The sequence below is a fragment of the Prenolepis imparis genome, unplaced genomic scaffold (genome assembly GCF_030444845.1).
Source record: "Prenolepis imparis isolate NDT839.2.m4 unplaced genomic scaffold, iyPreImpa1.0 SCAF_15, whole genome shotgun sequence".
NCBI classification, from domain to species: domain Eukaryota; kingdom Metazoa; phylum Arthropoda; class Insecta; order Hymenoptera; family Formicidae; genus Prenolepis; species Prenolepis imparis.
In genome coordinates this window covers 2,303,347-2,320,305 of record NW_028141173.1, presented here as the reverse complement: position 1 = coordinate 2,320,305, position 16,959 = coordinate 2,303,347, and the positions used below count along the sequence as shown (strand labels likewise).

The 16,959-nt window shown below is 44.8% G+C and overlaps 2 protein-coding genes across 4 annotated transcripts in view; one reads left to right on the top strand and one right to left on the bottom strand.

Annotated features, from left to right (window-relative positions):
* LOC145946208 (uncharacterized) overlaps positions 1 to 16,959 on the top strand; it is a 327,696-nt gene that overhangs the window by 161,891 nt on the left and 148,846 nt on the right. The window lies entirely within an intron of this gene.
* Positions 1 to 16,959, bottom strand: part of LOC145946379 (uncharacterized) — a 71,478-nt gene that overhangs the window by 9,675 nt on the left and 44,844 nt on the right. For 2 of the 3 annotated variants that reach the window (XM_083056015.1, XM_083056017.1), the window contains exon 5: positions 3,163 to 3,299. In XM_083056015.1, the coding sequence (XP_082912141.1) occupies positions 3,163 to 3,299 (137 nt within the window). The remainder of the gene's footprint in view (positions 1 to 3,162; positions 3,300 to 16,959) is intronic. The other variant, XM_083056016.1, reaches the window with a different exon arrangement.

Below are 16,959 nucleotides of genomic sequence, written 5' to 3'. Positions count from 1 at the left end.
CTCTCGCGAAGAGAGCGAACGAAACACGGCGCTTGTCGGCGACGCTCTTCGACGAAAGAAGAGCGTTACATCGGTCGATCCGCCGTGTAATAGCGGTCCTTTTTGTGCGTCGGCTCGTCTCGCTTTTGACAAAACTCTCGGCAATATTAAGTATCCATTACGGCTTCACGTTTCTGTAAGCGAAATGACTCTTTCTCTTTCTCTCTCTGACTTCGAGAGAGAGATTCTTTTCCTCTCTATTTCTCCAGAAAAATCTCCGAGGATTCTCGTCGCGCGGAGGAAGCGGAAGCGGGCGGGTATTCGGGAAATGTGTGTTTCTTCCGAAGCGGGGAACAATCGGGGGAGCTCGTGGGAAGGGGCCCCGATTGGAATCAGTCGCCGTTCACGGCGAGGCAGGGAGAGAAAGACTTCTCATTTCCGCGAAGCTGGTCCGCCTTGCCTTGCTTGCGCTCCCGTTCCCGCGGGCGTGCATTTGGGATACAGGAAGTCCGCCATTATAGACTCTTCTAATATACGATCTCGAGCTAACGTATAGAACGTACAGAGCGTACATAGCGCTTACGGGATACGTAATGAATTGTAAATGTAATGAAATGTAAAACCACGCGCGCAAAGTTCGTCGAACGGCAATCGCGTATCTTCTCTCTCCGCGCAACACAACGGAGAATATATAAGTCTCGCTACAAAAATTTGCATTTACATTATAACACGGCGCGTTGAGCAGCCCGCAACAAAAGCGAAAGTTCAAAGCGCGGATATAACGAATATTTGCAAAAAAAAAAAAAAAGAAAAAAAAGATCCCTCTATAAGTATGAGAAAGCATGCACACACATACACCTACTACTTTGTGTAATGGACTTTTCGCGTGCTACGCTCAATTTTTCCGTCTCAATGTTACCGATCTTCAAGATCCGCATGCATAAATGTGCGTGCGCGCATGTAAGATCGAGATTACGCGAGCTGATTTCCGTCTCTCTCGAGATTCGGTAATTTCCTTGCTCTCTCGCGCGTCAAAAGCAACGGCAGCAACAACAAACGGAGCGATCCTCCCCCCCCCCCTTCCTATCTCATCCCGTCGTTTTATTATCCTTCCGCGTTTATCAGAGGCACCCAGTGTCTTCTCCGCGTCTGGCGCGGTCGTATCTTGATTTCCAGCCGTCGCGATCTCTCCTAAGCTAATCGCGATAAGGCCGAGGAAAAGAGGGCCCCCGAGAGAGCGTGCGGACTCGGGTGAAAGAAGATTCATTTGCGGCGCGCGCTAATTGGCTTGCGATTTCTCTGCACGAGCGAACCTCAACCGCCAACGACGGACATTCGTCACGTATGCTCTTCCTTTCCCTTTGCCTCCCATCAGTGGGCTTTCTGTCTTACCACAGTCCCCCGTCGCCGGAAACAAGGCGACGCACTGTGCGACCCCGTCCGAATTTACGCAGCTTTTTCTCTTTGCCATCATCTCTCTACTCCCTCTCTTATCGCCCGTTTAATCTTGTCGCGATAATGCCGGGGGCTGCCGCCGAATGGATCTTCTTCTGGGAGACGATCATGAATTATTACGTCGATATATTTTAACGCAATCAACACGCATCTTGTTCTCTCGATCGATTTACAGGCAGGATTTCCGTACGATAAATTAAAGAAAAATATGTGAATATATAATGTTTAAATTTTGCCTACGTCTCTTATTAAGATCTCTTTAAACAAATTAAATTTTTTAAATCGATAAAAATTCAGAAGCGAGTAATAATTCCGCCTTCTGGAAATCAGTCCGTTCATTAGCGATAGAGAAACGAAAACAACGATACGAATGACGGCGCGCGACGTTTCATCTCGTGAACGCGTTAATTTCGCGGAATTCCTCGGCTAGAAGATCGTCGCGACGCGTGTCTCGCCTATTAAGGCCATCGCCTACACGCTCTCTCTTTCTCTCGGTCGTCTTTTAGATTTCTGTTCCGCGGAAATGTCCAGCATAATATCGGGGAAGAGATAGCCCCCCCTTTGGCCGTCACGTTGTCGCGAGGGAGGTGAAACATCGTGTCCGACGAAAAAAAAGACACTAGCAAGATTCTTTCTCTTTGTTCTTTCGCGCCTCTCCCTTCCTCATCTCTCACTCTCTCTCTCTCTCTTTCGATCACGTCTATCGCGTCCCCTTCGCGACGCGGTGCTCGCTTCCGGCACTTCCGGTGTCACACGCCGTTGAGCACGCTCCACCCTCTCCAGTACGTGTGTAAGGACCACGTCCGGCAAACCAGAAAGCATCCTAATTGTTGGTACAACACTGGGGGTCTCTCTCGGTGCCCCTTCATTGTCGGAAAACCTTCGTATGTGTGTTTGCACACGGCCACCCGCGCTTACTTCCGCGATGAGAATACAAAATTGGGAAAATTGAGAAAAATTTAAAAGAAAATCTTGATCTTATTCCTCCCTATATATAGAGAGTAGAGAATTTAACTTTATGATCGAAATTAATTTAATTATGCGTGTAATTATGCGAACAATGTTTTCAACAAAAGTTTTACAGTTTCAAAAAGAGGAAATATGATGCATAAATAATTTACGAATATGTCAATTTATTTTGATATAAAAATTAGCGATCGCGTTACGCAAGGTATTGTTAAGTGTAGTTTTGTTTAATAAGCAATTGTTCATAAACGTGGGTATTAATTCAAGACCCCCGAATCGTTACAGACTATTTACCGAGGCATTAGAGAGCGACTTTCTCTTTCATAATTAACGGACCAATTAACGCATGGCACCATCAAGCACACCCGCAAAATCAGAGTCCGTCACTTGACTCGACGAATCTCATTTAAAGGGTCATAGGAATATAGCGAATCAAACAAGAATAAAATTTTTATATTCAAATAGATGAATAATATTTTATTTAAATATATATTTTTAATAATAAAATCAAGATGAATAATTTTGCAAAAGATATTGAAACGGGTGACTTTTTTCAAATTTCTTTTTACATGTATATAAAAAGAAATAAATTTAAAAAATCAATTCTTAAATTCAGATGTCTAATTTAAAAAAAAAATTATTTTTATTTTACACAATGTTGAAAAAAAGTATCTCGATCTTCGATTCGATAGACTCCTGTCCCTTAGCGCATCGATAGGATATTAATTAATAAGGAATGATAATCAATGAGTGCAAACTCACGTTGTGCAGCTTGTAGTAGAGTCCGCAAGCGTTGCAGACCGGCTCGCCCGCCTGATTCCTCCGCCAGAGAGTCGTGGTCGCCGTCTTGCAGTTGGCGCAGCTGGTGCCCGCCCGTCTCGCCGCACTCTGCAGCGACAATTTTGAAAAAGAAAAGACAAAGATATTACACCCGTAACGCTGGCGTTTCAGGTTTTCGCGATCATCTCTCGGCTAAATTTAAACATCTTACAAATAGCACATATACAGTTCTATTATTCCGCGGTCTATTAAAGTTTCCTCCAATTATAGACAATGATAAGAAAGATATATATATATTATGAGACACAATGCGTAAAAGATCTTATACGTGTGTTATATTTAAAAAAAATCTTTCTATATCTTTATAATATTTACACGTGGTGCAAATAATAAAGCTGATGTATTAATAATAGAGATTTAAAAAATGTTATCTGTCAGTTTTTGATGATGTCAAGATTAAATCAGCTGATCGTCGATAACTCACTAGAAAGTTTCTTTTATCTCAGTTTTCTTATCTCAGCGACATTTACAAGATGAAAAAATTATTAGAAAAATGACGAGGAAAAATGTCATCGCAATTAAACCCTCGAAACGAAAGCTCGCAAGATTGATTATCTCAAGTTTTAAGATTATCAAAAGATCAGATTGTCACGTACGCGTCAGTTCTTATAAAAATGCGCGGAAAAATATTTTTATATTACGCATAAACGCACAAGTAGCCCTCTTCCCGAATAAATTGTGAACGAAAATCGCGTCATACGAGAACGAGGATTATAAGACGGAGTAAAATAGTATCCTATTGAAGTGTACTCTCACGAGTCCATCTACTCCCGCACCGGGAGCGCATTCGATCCGTCGGCTTATGCACGGAATCAAAAAGCCACGGGCTTGACGCGGGTTACCGTGGCGCATCAACCTTCCCCTCCACCATCTCCCACCCGAAAATCCTTTTCGATCGCTTGCCTGTCTGCCGGTCGGATCGATGTGACCCCGAGAGCAATAGAGGGCAAGAAAAGCAGAATGTGTGTGTAGAGCTTAACGTAAGAAAACGTCTCCCAATCTGGCTATAGAGTGGGAAACTCGGAAAAAAAAACTCGGCTCCGAAAACACCTGTACACCCTCGTCGACGCGTACGAGAGAGTGGCACAAACACTTAACGAAAAAGGAAGCGGGATCCATTTTATCCCTCGGGGGACTAACCGCGGCTTATTCTCCCCGAAGCGACGCGCGAACGTGAAGAGGAAGGGAGCACAGGTATCTCATCGTCGTTGAGAGAATCTGTATTATAATACCCTCTTCTCCGGTTTACATTGCATATATCCACCTTTCACTTTTATCCCCGTCCTTTCTCCCCTCTCTCTTTCTCTCCCTTTTTGGCTCTTCCTGCTGAACCACTTAACCGTTAATGGACGATACTGTTACCGAAAAAGCGTGCGCCGCGGGTAAATTCCAAGTACATCATGCAATATACACGTTTCGTCGAAACAAATTAGACGTCGATACGACGAGATGATACTATTTGACCGTCTCGAGGCTTTGAATTACGATCGCACGGGTAAATGCAAAATGATGGGCTATCATTCCCAAAAATTCCCGTCTCGATTCTCTCTGTCGGTTAATATTTTTCGAATAACTCTCTCGCGTATGTGTTTTTAATATCATAATATAGAAACAATGCGTTTCGTTCCCGTGTCAAAACAATTTCACGCGTGTACTATACAAGTATATTTTACTATATTATTTAAGAGGACTCGCGGCTGATAAGACACTTTGGTGATCATCGAGATAACACTGGGCCGATGATGGCGCGCGCGCAAGATGTTTCTTTTTTTTTATAAGAGGCACCCACCTTTGACCCTCCGCTCTCTTTCGTTCACCCCCTATCTACTCGCAAACCACTTAACCCCCCTCGAGATGACACTGCACCCCGGCGCTCGGAAAGGCAGGAGACGAGGAGCGAGACTTGTATACCTGCCTGCGCGTCATTGTCGGCGAAAGCACAAAATACAGGGGAACCACCCGTCCCGCGCCCCCTGTCCCCTACCCTCGCATAATAGCGAGCTTATTGAAATTTCTTTGAGCGAGAGGGATAGCTCTCTCGCGTGTCCCTCGTGCGGGACACGAAATTGCCCTCCTTTGTCCCGCCCTCCCGTACCCCATTGCGTCACACACAATGAGTTCTGAGACAGTACCAATTTCAGAGAGAGAAAGAGAGAAGAAAATGTGTCTCCGGATTTTCTCGCAACGGCGTTTCTTCTCAGGTCCCCCCTCTTCTTTCGAGCGCGGTCTCGCGTTTCGTCGTCGATATATTCAGGGACTCGTGTGTTCGCGGATCGTTGCGTGATCGAGTGTGCTCGGTGTTTCCGAGGCGATTTTTGTCCGCGTTTATTGTAGCGTTTATTGTAGCGAGCGCCCGTGGAAGAAGATTTCAAAGATCGAAAGATACACAGAGCAACTGTCAACTGCAACTTGCATCGTCTTGTCTACAAAGACGATTGCTAACAATTTTTCCCATCAATTGCGTCGCACGACAAATTCGCGTTACTTGAATAAAAAAAAAACCATCCGGTTTCTCTTCGATCAGTTTCTTTTCCGACGTCCATCGCGCGAACCTCGGACCCTTGTTTACCTCGGGAATGAAGCGCGAGGGTCTGCATAGAAGGAGAGGCGGGTTGAGAGAGGCGGGGAGGTATACGGTGGCGGCGGTGTGTAATCATGCCTTATCTGGCGGATCTTATCAACCCTTGCGCGTAGCAAAGGGAGAGGGAGAAGGGGGTGCGTCCGGGGAAAACTCCCTCCGCCTCGGAATCGATAGGCGGAGAGCACCTCATCAATATAGCGGCCGCGCGCCGCTATCTGCTCTAGATCTTTGACACTCTCGCCCCTTCGAGAGGCGAAGGCCCAGGGGCAGGGAAGGTGGACTGAGACACCCCGAAAATCGCCAGTACCTACCGCGGCTAATGGTTATTAAACGAGAACGCGGGGGTGAGTGTTCTCCAAACGAGCGGTTTTTTTTAGAAGGGGTAGAGCAGAGGAAGGAATCATTAGCAAATGGAGAATATAATTCGACGACTTTGTGTGGACTTGGAATGCACGGCTTTCGCGCGAGTTTTATAATAAAAGTAACATTGCGATGAATATATATGAATATAATTTAATTTAATTGAAATTATTTTTATACGAACGATCATAGTAAATTTAATCAAACACTCGCTCGCTTTTATATCCGCGGGATTATTTCTTTCGCGCGAGATCTCTCTCAAAGTATCACCCCGCCTTGGCATTCCTTCCTATATGTATATATAAGAGAACGACCGGGTTTGGTCAGCCGGCCACGATCGTGCACGCATTGCTGGGCGATTAGATCCCTGAAAGTATCTCACTCTCTACGCCAAGTCCTGTCGCGGGACACACGAGTCTAGATCTCCGGACGACTTCGATCTCGGAAGCTACTGAGGCCGATTCCAGTCTCGCGTCTCTTTTATCCGCGGTGAATTTATTATTTATCTCGCGAGATCTCGCGTACCTCTCTTCCTCTCGCACGCGAGCCCCCGGTAAATTGCGTATCGGGAACTCGCAAGCGCGAGCGCGCGGACAATAATTTATCATCCCGCGCTTGCCGGGCGCGTTCGGGAAACCGGTTGCCTCCAGAAGGCAGAGCTCCGGACACTGACGGATATGACATTTCTGAAGTTTCGCGGCGATCTACGTTTCTCTCTCGTTCCTTTCCTTCTATTTTATCCCACATCTTTTGCCTTCTTTTTTCCGCCGGTTGCCTTTCCCCGTCTCCTACCTCAGCTCCGCAGTCGTCAGTCTTCTCGTTTCTTCCTCCTCTATATCCTTCTCTCGTGGCGTTTCAACCTCGCGTTTCCCTCGCTCGTTTTATTTCGCTCTCCCTCGCTGCCACCCCGACGGCATAGTACATCGACTCGTTTCGAGAGAAGGAGAGAAGTAAAGGAAAGAGATCTCCCTTCTCTCTCTCCTTCTCCGTCCATCGGCGAATCGTATCTTTTATTTGCCATTGGTCTTCGTACCTCCTTCGAGCGAGCGAAGCAGACTCGGAGAACGCGTCATTCTCGAAATTGAAAACTGGATTATCGGCTTCGACGTCCGGTCCGGACAGAGCCAATCCGACGGGCAAAAGCTCGTGTTTGCAGGTAGACTTTAAATCCCACGATAGAGATGCGCGCTTCTCTCACATATATATATATAATATATATCATCGCGATGTAATAAACAAACAGTAACGTCATAACGATTCAATTAAAGCGCGATGATACATCCGGGAAAACATCGATTAATCGTGCTTAATGAAAATGATGAAAGTCTCTTTCCGAGGTGGAGAAAAAAAGAGAAGAAGCGAGACAGCGAGACTGCTATGTCGTTCATCGCGATAATCCTTAATGCGCTAATCCTGTAAGAAGATTGAAACGAGACGGAGGAATGGCTAGGAAGGAGAGGCTCTTGTAGAAAAGAACGTTATATTAGCTACCGATATCGATGCGAGGAGCTCATTGAAATCACGAGATCCGTCCGCCGACCGGATCATTACACGTTATTAATTAGCTCGATATACTGATTAATGACCGGACTCGCGATAATATAGAACTACACGCGATGCTTGGCGCTTCTCTCCGGATGAAGCAGCCACTCGAAGAGATGCCGCCGATATTTCAATAGAGCGCTATTGAGAAAGCCGGTTTCAAAGTATGTTAAAAGAACAGATCCCTTATATGCATACATGCATATATACATATTTATATATAGAGACATTACTTTTGTATATTTAAATAAACGGTATAATAAAATAAACAATTAGTTTCCAAATCGTCGCGATCGAATGTCCAGTAAATATCGCAATCGTCGACGCCCCCTTGGGGCATTTACGAAATTAATAATAATCAAATTAGCCGTCCCGAGTGATTAATGATATCCCGACGCTGTGTCTTCGTGGCTCGCGGGCTCGTTTCCGAGAAATTACCGATCTCTCGCGAGACGGAGAGAGGAGATCGATCGATCGCTCGTCGTCTCTATGCATGTATGTACAACGCGTTCGATCGACATTTCGACAATAATTACCTACTCGCTACATGTCGCGCGCCATGGCCGATCGATAACGCGCTGACAATTAATTCTGAAAAATCGTCCCGGTACCTCGCCTAATACCGGTTTCGTACTCTTGTCGATCCTCGCACAGCCCCTCGGAATATCGAAATAAAAGAAGGAGGAAGTTAATTCAAGGGCAGCAGTTTAATTTTAATTTTATTTAATTTTTATGACAATAGCTTCGTCGATCGTCATAAGACGAGATGCAAATTCGTTTCCTCGGAGCCTGAAAGAGCAAGCGCGTCGACGAATATGTTCGATGGTGAAATCACTTTAAAAAAAAATTTTTTTTTTTGCGAGTGCACAAGTCCCCGTCGCGCGCGAGCGGACTATCGTTTTACGAGCGCAGCCTCTCGATAACGATCGCCGTGTATCCTTGACTAAATCGTGACTAGAAGCGGCAGGGAGCGGCGGGAGGACGGAGCGCGATACACACGCTCGGATACAAACATTGTTCTCTCGGCATCGGGAGATACAAATTGCTCGTATGGCGCAGCAGCGACGGCTGCCAGTGGTAGGGTGGAATAAATAATAGGGGGCGGGATGCGGATATGTGTATGTATGTATATATGAGAGAGGATCGGGAAGATGAGGGGAAGGATCAATTCCTTCGTATCCCATGTGTCTCCTCTTTGCATTCTCTCTCTCTCTCTCTCTCTCTCTGTCTTTCGTGGAACTCATAGATTCCTTGCTTTTATTATACTTATTCGAAAGTAGCTGTTCCGGATTCCGCTTCGCGATCTTTGCGTCCGGAGATTTTGTTGCGCGACTAATTTTGCTGATCGCGGTGATCTCTCTCTTTTTTTTTTCTGTCTCTCTCGAGAGCGGCTTCTCGAGCACGTGGGTCGAAATGACGGACTCTCTTTCTCACTCTCTTCTTCCTTCCCCTTTCCCTCTAGGGGGAAGTGCGCCCCCTGAGGCGGCGGGTCCGTGTAATACGGATAAATACGCGGCACGTCGCGGTAGTATATATATGTACTCGCTACCTCGCTCTCGCAACAGTTTCTTGTGTGTATATGTAATATAATGCACCGACGAGGTACTGTGGGCGGCATGGTGCACGCTTGTGACTGTGACAAGCAGTGGTACCACATTCCTAACACTAGCGCGCGCTTTGGTGCACGGCACACGTAGCTCTCCTCTTCCCTCTGCTTCACCCTCCCTCTCTCTTTCTCTCTTTACGCCCGCGATCTAGGGTGGGGTACAAACAATGCTCGGGTCCGTGCAAGAGGAGCGCATCCCGGACAGGACGGTGGTGCGATTGCCTCGGGTCGTTCCCAGAGATTAGTCGTCGACGACGACGTCCAATGCGGAGAGAATATTACGTAAGTCACATATTTGCATTGCGCGACAAGACTATTACTCGAAGTTAATGCACGATAATTGCATCGGAGGATGCGAGGTCGACCCAATTTTCGACGAGATCGATACGGCGTCCTTAATCTTTAGCTATTCTTTCGCAGATTCAATTCAATCGCGGTTTTTTTTAACAAAACATGCTTTATCATTCGTAAAATATATTCGAGATTTGGATCTCTCTCTCGGTGCAATGTAAAAAAAATATTTTCCGCCGCAAAGCGATATCTTCCTCGAATCTCTTTGCTGAGAATAATAGCATCAGCGGAAAGTAAGGTCGTTCCTACGCATACACGTCTCGCGTATTAAACGATCCTCCGTCTCCCTTTCCAATTTTTCTTCGCCCGCGATTACATATTCCGCGCGAAATCATCCGTTTATCGAAGTCTCAAGGACACCACCGTATGTTATAGCGTTCCGAGAATTGTGGAAAGTAAGGTCGTACGCGCTCCATGCATGTCATATGCATACATTACGGGTCTTTCTAATTGTACTTTATGCGCGGCAATGTACTCTCGCGTAATTACGCCAATTAATCGTTGGATTGTCAGTCGAATATAATGGGGAATTGCATTTTTATTATTCCGACTTTTATACGCGATAATAAAAAAAAGAGAGAGAAATCTCTCTCTCTTCTTCGAGAGCATAATTGTTTCGTTTAGCATTAATTCGAAAAAAAAAAATATATATATATATATTTCTCAATCGGATGCAATCGTCTTTGTCTACCGATTGACGAATCGACGTGTCCCAACGTGCCAGCTGGACACGCGTTCCCTCTTCCACGAGGTGCATCGATACACACGTAATGCTCGGCAGATGCAAAGACAAGGCACGGGGAGGTGAGACGAGAGACACGAGAAAGAACCTAGCCATTAACCGCCGCGGAGTATGGTAGCCAATCTATATGATAAACAGCCTGTGTTAGGTTTACACACGCGTGTACCTCGCGTGGCCAGCTCACGAGGATATACATTCGTGACCTTCGTTAAGAGGGATATGTCACCCCGTTCGAAATCGTCGTTTCGCGAGGTTCTCTAATTTTTTTCGCGAGCTCGAAATTCGCTCTCAAATTTTAACGCAACGTGCAATGATTCTAAACGACGGCATTTATCGAGGAAAATATATTATAATCGATTCGCCATTATGCACTTAAGTAGAGTTAAGTCTCGCTGGGTAATTGCGCCTCCGAGCCATTAAAATAAATGGTCTCGCTGCTTTCGATAAAAATTATTTACTTGACATATAACGCGTTTATATATATATATATATATATATATATATATATATATATATTGTAGAGGCGTTTAATATTTAATTTTGAAATATCACGCTGCGCGTGGGTGACGCAACGATACCGTACCGTCCGTTCGATTTTTACAATTAATCTCATTTACAACTAATCGCGTTATTTCCCCTTCAAACATCTCTCGGAGAACCGTGAGCTTTCTATTAAACTGGCTACAAGAATTTTGTCGCAATAATACATTATAAATCACCGGAGCCGGTCGGTGTGCATGTAAATGTGTGTGTGTCTCAGATTTCTATCACGTTATTATCGCATCGCCCGATACCATTACGTTACGATTATTATTACGACAAAGCCGGTCTGCTTTATTTAACGTATCTACATGCATATACATACATACACGTGCTCGCTCGTTCGCTCTCTCGTACGTATCTATACGATATCGCTATTCCGGAGAAGCTGAAACGAGACATTGAACAGACCTTGGTCCGAGTAACTAACCTTTCACTCATCTTCTATCCAGAGTGGAGAACGCGGCGCAACGGAGATCGCACGGAGGCAAACGATTTTCACCGTGTCGTGACGTAGCGACCACGCCGTACCTACACTTTGCCGATTGACTCTGCCTTTCTAATCAGCGCGAGAGCCCAAAGAATACCGGCTCGCAGAATTGCTTGCAAATACACACATAATATATTATATATACACACACGCGCGCGCGAATATGCATACAGGGTGTCCCATATAGCTAACAATAAGTATTATAATATTTCTCGTCAAATTTGTTTCTTTTATCAAAATTTCATAAAATGTCCAGTTTTCGAGATGTCTCATTTTTTAGTATATATTGACACAACGCATTTGCTGATTCTTCGTGTAAAAGCTTTGATAATTCTATTATAAATTAAGTCTAATATTTACATATGGACATTCATTTTGGTACCATAGGGGAATTTGTTTTACATCAACTCAATTAAAACTTCTTCAAATTGTTTCATTACAAAAATGTATAAATATTTGACTTATAACAGAATTACATAACATTTTTATACAAAGACTCAAGAAACAACACTGCACTGTCATATTAAAAAAATGAGATATTCCGGAAACGGTGTATTTCTGGAAATTTTGTTGAAGGAAAAAAAGAATACCGGTAGTACCGGTTTGTACTCCATCTATATGTATAGGACACTCTGTATATATACGTGTGTCTGTGTGTGTGTGTAATGGCGTGCTGCGCGGGCGGATTTTATAATATTGTACTGGTTACGTCAGACGTGGAACATAATTATCCGAAACGCCGCGTGCGAGAGAGCACCACGTTGCGGAATCGGATACGTAATCGCGCACGTGTCACGCTACGGCGATCGTATTGTTATCGCGACACGATAAGCGCGGATCGCGTTGATCCTCGGCGCGGATGAAAACGCACGATCGCGATTCTCCTCCTTCAGTTCTCTCGATTCATCTCCTCGCGAGTGACAACTTTACTACTACTAGCTGGTTTTAGTGCAACGGATATATCTATTGCTGCACACTCTCTCTCTCTCTCTCTACGAATATGCATAATTGTCCTTCCATCAGAGATTAGGATTAATTTCAAATAACAATCGAAACGTCAGGTTCACCGATAATCAAAGATCCCGGATTACGAAGACGAGATCTCACAGCGTGTGTCCCTCTACGCCCACGTCCGAAAACACTCTTATACATTCACACGACTCCTACATGCGACATTATGTCTATGTAATCTGGCGCGTAACTGTGAAACTTTAAATTACACGATGCAGTTTTATAAAATCGAAGTGGTACCTCTGGCTATTAAAAGTTAAAAGTCTCTCGCTTCTCGAGTCATAATTTCTAATCGTTTAATTTGAATTTAAAAAAGCGCAATTAGCCGAAATTATAAAATTGATAACGATGATTATACTTAATCGCGGAAAGTTTACTCAAATATATAAGTTTTATATCTAATCAGCTGTCAAAATCAGCTGTTCAACATATCTGCGTGTTGTATAACACTCATTGTACGATATATGTAAATCTTATATATGTATACATATATGTATAATATATATTATATATATATGTATGTATGTACATGTATATATCGTGCACGCTCGCCACTTCAAGTCGGTGGGAAGAGAAGGAGAGCGTCCGCGCGCTCGCGGTGAATTTATTTAAATTGCTAGCAATGTTCCACCGTGTTCAGCAGCTTCTTCTGCCCCGGCGCAATCGAAATCGAGCAAAACGAGCCGGCTCCAAGTCGATGGCGTGTAGCGGGACGCCGGTTTATAAGGCGGGGAGAAGTCGAACGGTGGGTCGCCTCGTGGGACGATGGGCACCGAACCACCTCCGTAGTCTATATATGTGTCTCTCTCGTTTTTTTTTCTTTTTCTCCATCTCTCTCCTGTCTTTTCACCTCTCCTTCTTTCCGTCCGGTTAAACGAACCACCCCCGTGAGAACCGCTCGTCGATGACGACAGGCTTTGGTCGGTTGAGAACGAACAGCAACAGAGACAATAGGCCGAGCTGAGAGTTGATTGATAATACGTCAGAGAGATATGTACCTTGGTAAATTGGCGCGAAAGTGTTTCACTCCGTCCGTTCGGAACCGCCAGGTTTCTCCTTGACGTACACGAGTTGCAACGCTCGAAATTCTCTACACCTTCTAAGAAATATCTAGCTGCTACACGTCGTTACTCTCTCTATATATACAATTTTTTTATTTTATAGAAATTGAAAGCAAAAATGAAAAAAATTATTGAAGATATAGACGATCTTGATTAAAAAGATGTAGATGATTATAGATTTTCTACAAGATCACGATAATTGCCAGCCTTTCGATTATTGAGAGAATTAAAAAAAAAAAATTACAAACTTATTACACGAGACTAGTCTCGCCGTAGGTGAACAAAAGTACTGCGGAGAAGCCGAGTCGGCTGACAAACAGCTGATCGTAAAGCAGACGGAGACGACGTCGCTCGGGAAGGAAAGCGATAGCTTCGTATGTATATACGCGAACGTAGAGTGTCCCGGCGATATTTAACGGCGTTTGCGCTGCCGCGAGTTCGCGCATAATCATCGTCCTGCGAAAATGAGCGATCGCCGCGAAGATGGTTTTGCCCGCCGACGAACCGTTGGTCCGCTCTTCGGTATCGCAGATGCGGAGGAAGAGCGGTTTATCCGCCGCGGGAATTTTTGCGGAATAAAACGGGGCGTTATCATTAAAATGGATACCCAGGAGCGAATCGAGCCGGTTTCCGGTGCACGACGACGCGTGCGCGCGTCCCGCGTAATTGCGATCCGGAATGCAGCCGCGTTTTATGCACCGGCTCCTGTCTCTCCCGGCGTCACTCCCCGAACTCGTCCTCCGGAGAGTCTCAGATTGAACCGGCGCGCATTATCTAATTGCATTAATTCATCATCGCTCGAGCCGATTACGGAGCCTGCAATTTTCGGTTTTCATTTTCACAATTTTTTTTTCTTTTTTTATATACGATCCAATCGCGCCGATACCCGCAACGCGGGTAAGATAATGGATCGTTCAATTGAGAAAATGTCATCGCGACCGCTTATTATATCCGACCAATCTTTTTTTTTTTTCTCTCTCTATTTTTTTATTTCCACCGATTCGCGGCGGAACGAAAGGGGAATGTACCGATCTGAGAATCGAGGAGCGTATATAACGGTTCGTATATACGGTCGGGAACGACAAAATAAACAAGCGTGTAATTAGCTGACAACGCATGGAAGTCTCAACTTAGAGCCGTCCGCTAGAATCGCGAGGCAGCTTCCTTTTACGAAGGTTACGCGTTCTTTTTTACATATCTCAATATAAGCTCGTATCAAGGGGAAAGACAATCTAATTATTCGCAAATTACTCTCTCCATCTCGGGGAATGATAGCATTTTTCACGTCGGGCATTAATAAACGATTATGATAAACAGAATTATTTCATTCAGAGAACATCTAGTCCGGTAAAATTGCATTAGATCCGGCGCATTGTTATTGGAATTTTTCGTGCGGAACCGAGAACTCGTATCAAGACTTTTCCGCGTGTCGTCCAGAGCGGAACGCAGCTGATGGGATGAGCAAGAGAAGGAAGTAAAAAAAAAGAGAGAAAGAAACGAGAACCGAGAATGTTATTCGTGAACGAAATAAAGTGGCGTATTTACACGGAGAGATCGCCAGTACGCGGCCGCCTGTAAATTACACCGTAAATCGTGGGGTGTTATTTGACCGGAGAGGAAAGGAGAATCGGTATCCGGACGAGAAGCCGACCGGGTACCGGGAGGAAGGAGAAGGCGGACGGGAAGAGAGATGCAACGACGGTCAAGTTTATGGAGCGCGCCGGATGATTTACGGGACGATAGTTGAAAACGAATCTCGCGGATCAAAAGACGTGCAAATTGCCCGGGTTATGATGCGCCACGCATATACGGGGTTCTTACCTCTTCGCCTTCGCGCGGACAATGGATTAATAACACACGGCCGCGGTTTAATTATGCATTCAAATGCGTAATTAGAGACGGGCGAGAGTCTCGCCACCGTCTCCCCGCGGGCGGATTTCGATCTGTTTGCTCTGCGAAATTGAGTCATCCGTCGCCGTCCATAGACACGGTTGTAAAACATTTCACATTTCTCCGGGAGAATAGATAGATTCGTAAGAGAGAGTGTGTCTCTGGGGTGTATGCATAAATTTACTTTTTCAGAGGCGAAACAAAATTTTACCATCAATTGAGACAACGTTAATATCGTCCGAAGGATAGATCGAATTATTTCCACTTAACTTTAAAACAAGATAAATATATAGAAAGAGATTGTATATTATATATGTATTAAATTTATAAATTTTCACGCGCGTCGCTTGACGTATGTTTGACGTTTGTAACCTGGGGACGAGGCGACAAGACTAAAGCCGGCGTTGCGGCCCTCTAAGCAAACATAAAGCTGTTGGACGCTCGTTAGACGGCAGGAAGCGGCCTCGTACGATCGAGCGAATCGTTACAATGCACGGTGACACGAGAACGCATTGGAACGTATCGGCGAATCAACCTGTTCACGTGGTGCGAAGAACCGCGCGGCGATAATTATTTCGTTCTTTTTTTCCTATTTTTTTTTTGCTTCACGCTTTGGACGTTCCACATTATGCGGCGAACGCGTCGCACGTGGAATGCATAATACGAATGTACATATGTATGTACGAGGCTCCCGCGCGAGAAGCCGTGTTAAAAATTATGCGCATTCCTCGACTTGATTATTTTACAAGCGGAAAGGAAGGAAGGAAGGATATGACGACGTATTAAATGCACGCGGGGGAGACTCTAAAAAGGAGAAAAAAATACTGCAATTTATAGTTAATTAAAATCATGCGAAAACATGTAACGAGACACTTTTGCGGTTCCCACGCTTCCGCGTGATAGTAATTCATCGCGATTGCGCAACCGTTATAATTATAGCTGCAAAACCAGGAATGCAATGATTCACGATTTTTTTTCGCCTTCCCGTCTTCCTTTTTTCATTATTATCGCCGCGCAAGCGTGTAACAATTGCAGAGACGAATCGAACGTCGAAAGAGAGAGAAAAAGAAAAATCGAGAAAAATGGGAAGGAAGAAAAGGGTTGTTTGCAATAAATGACAATGCAATCAGTCGGTCGGGATACATTGTGACGGTTTCTTCGGAAGCGTTTATTCCGCTCTCGATTTTTGGCCTCTTCGCACTTGGCACCTCCCGTTCAAAGGCAACGCGTGGGCAGTGAATTACGAGGGAGCCCCCGGGGCTCCCAGAAGAAGGCGCGCGGGAAAAAGAAAAAAATGCGCGAGAGCGAACTCCTCTCCTGTTTCAATGGAACATAAATAAAAATTGTCTCTCTCGCTACCGAAAAGCCGAGGCTGTCGTTGCAGGTCGCTTATTCGCAACCGCCTGTTTGACGCTTCACCGAGGAGACACAAACGATGAAGTCGCGAAAAAGTCAACGAGTGATAAAGCGTCGTCTATCGAACGCGTCCAAATTCTCTCTGTTATCCGAGGAAAACGCAATTTACAAACGCTGCGGGGAATAAAC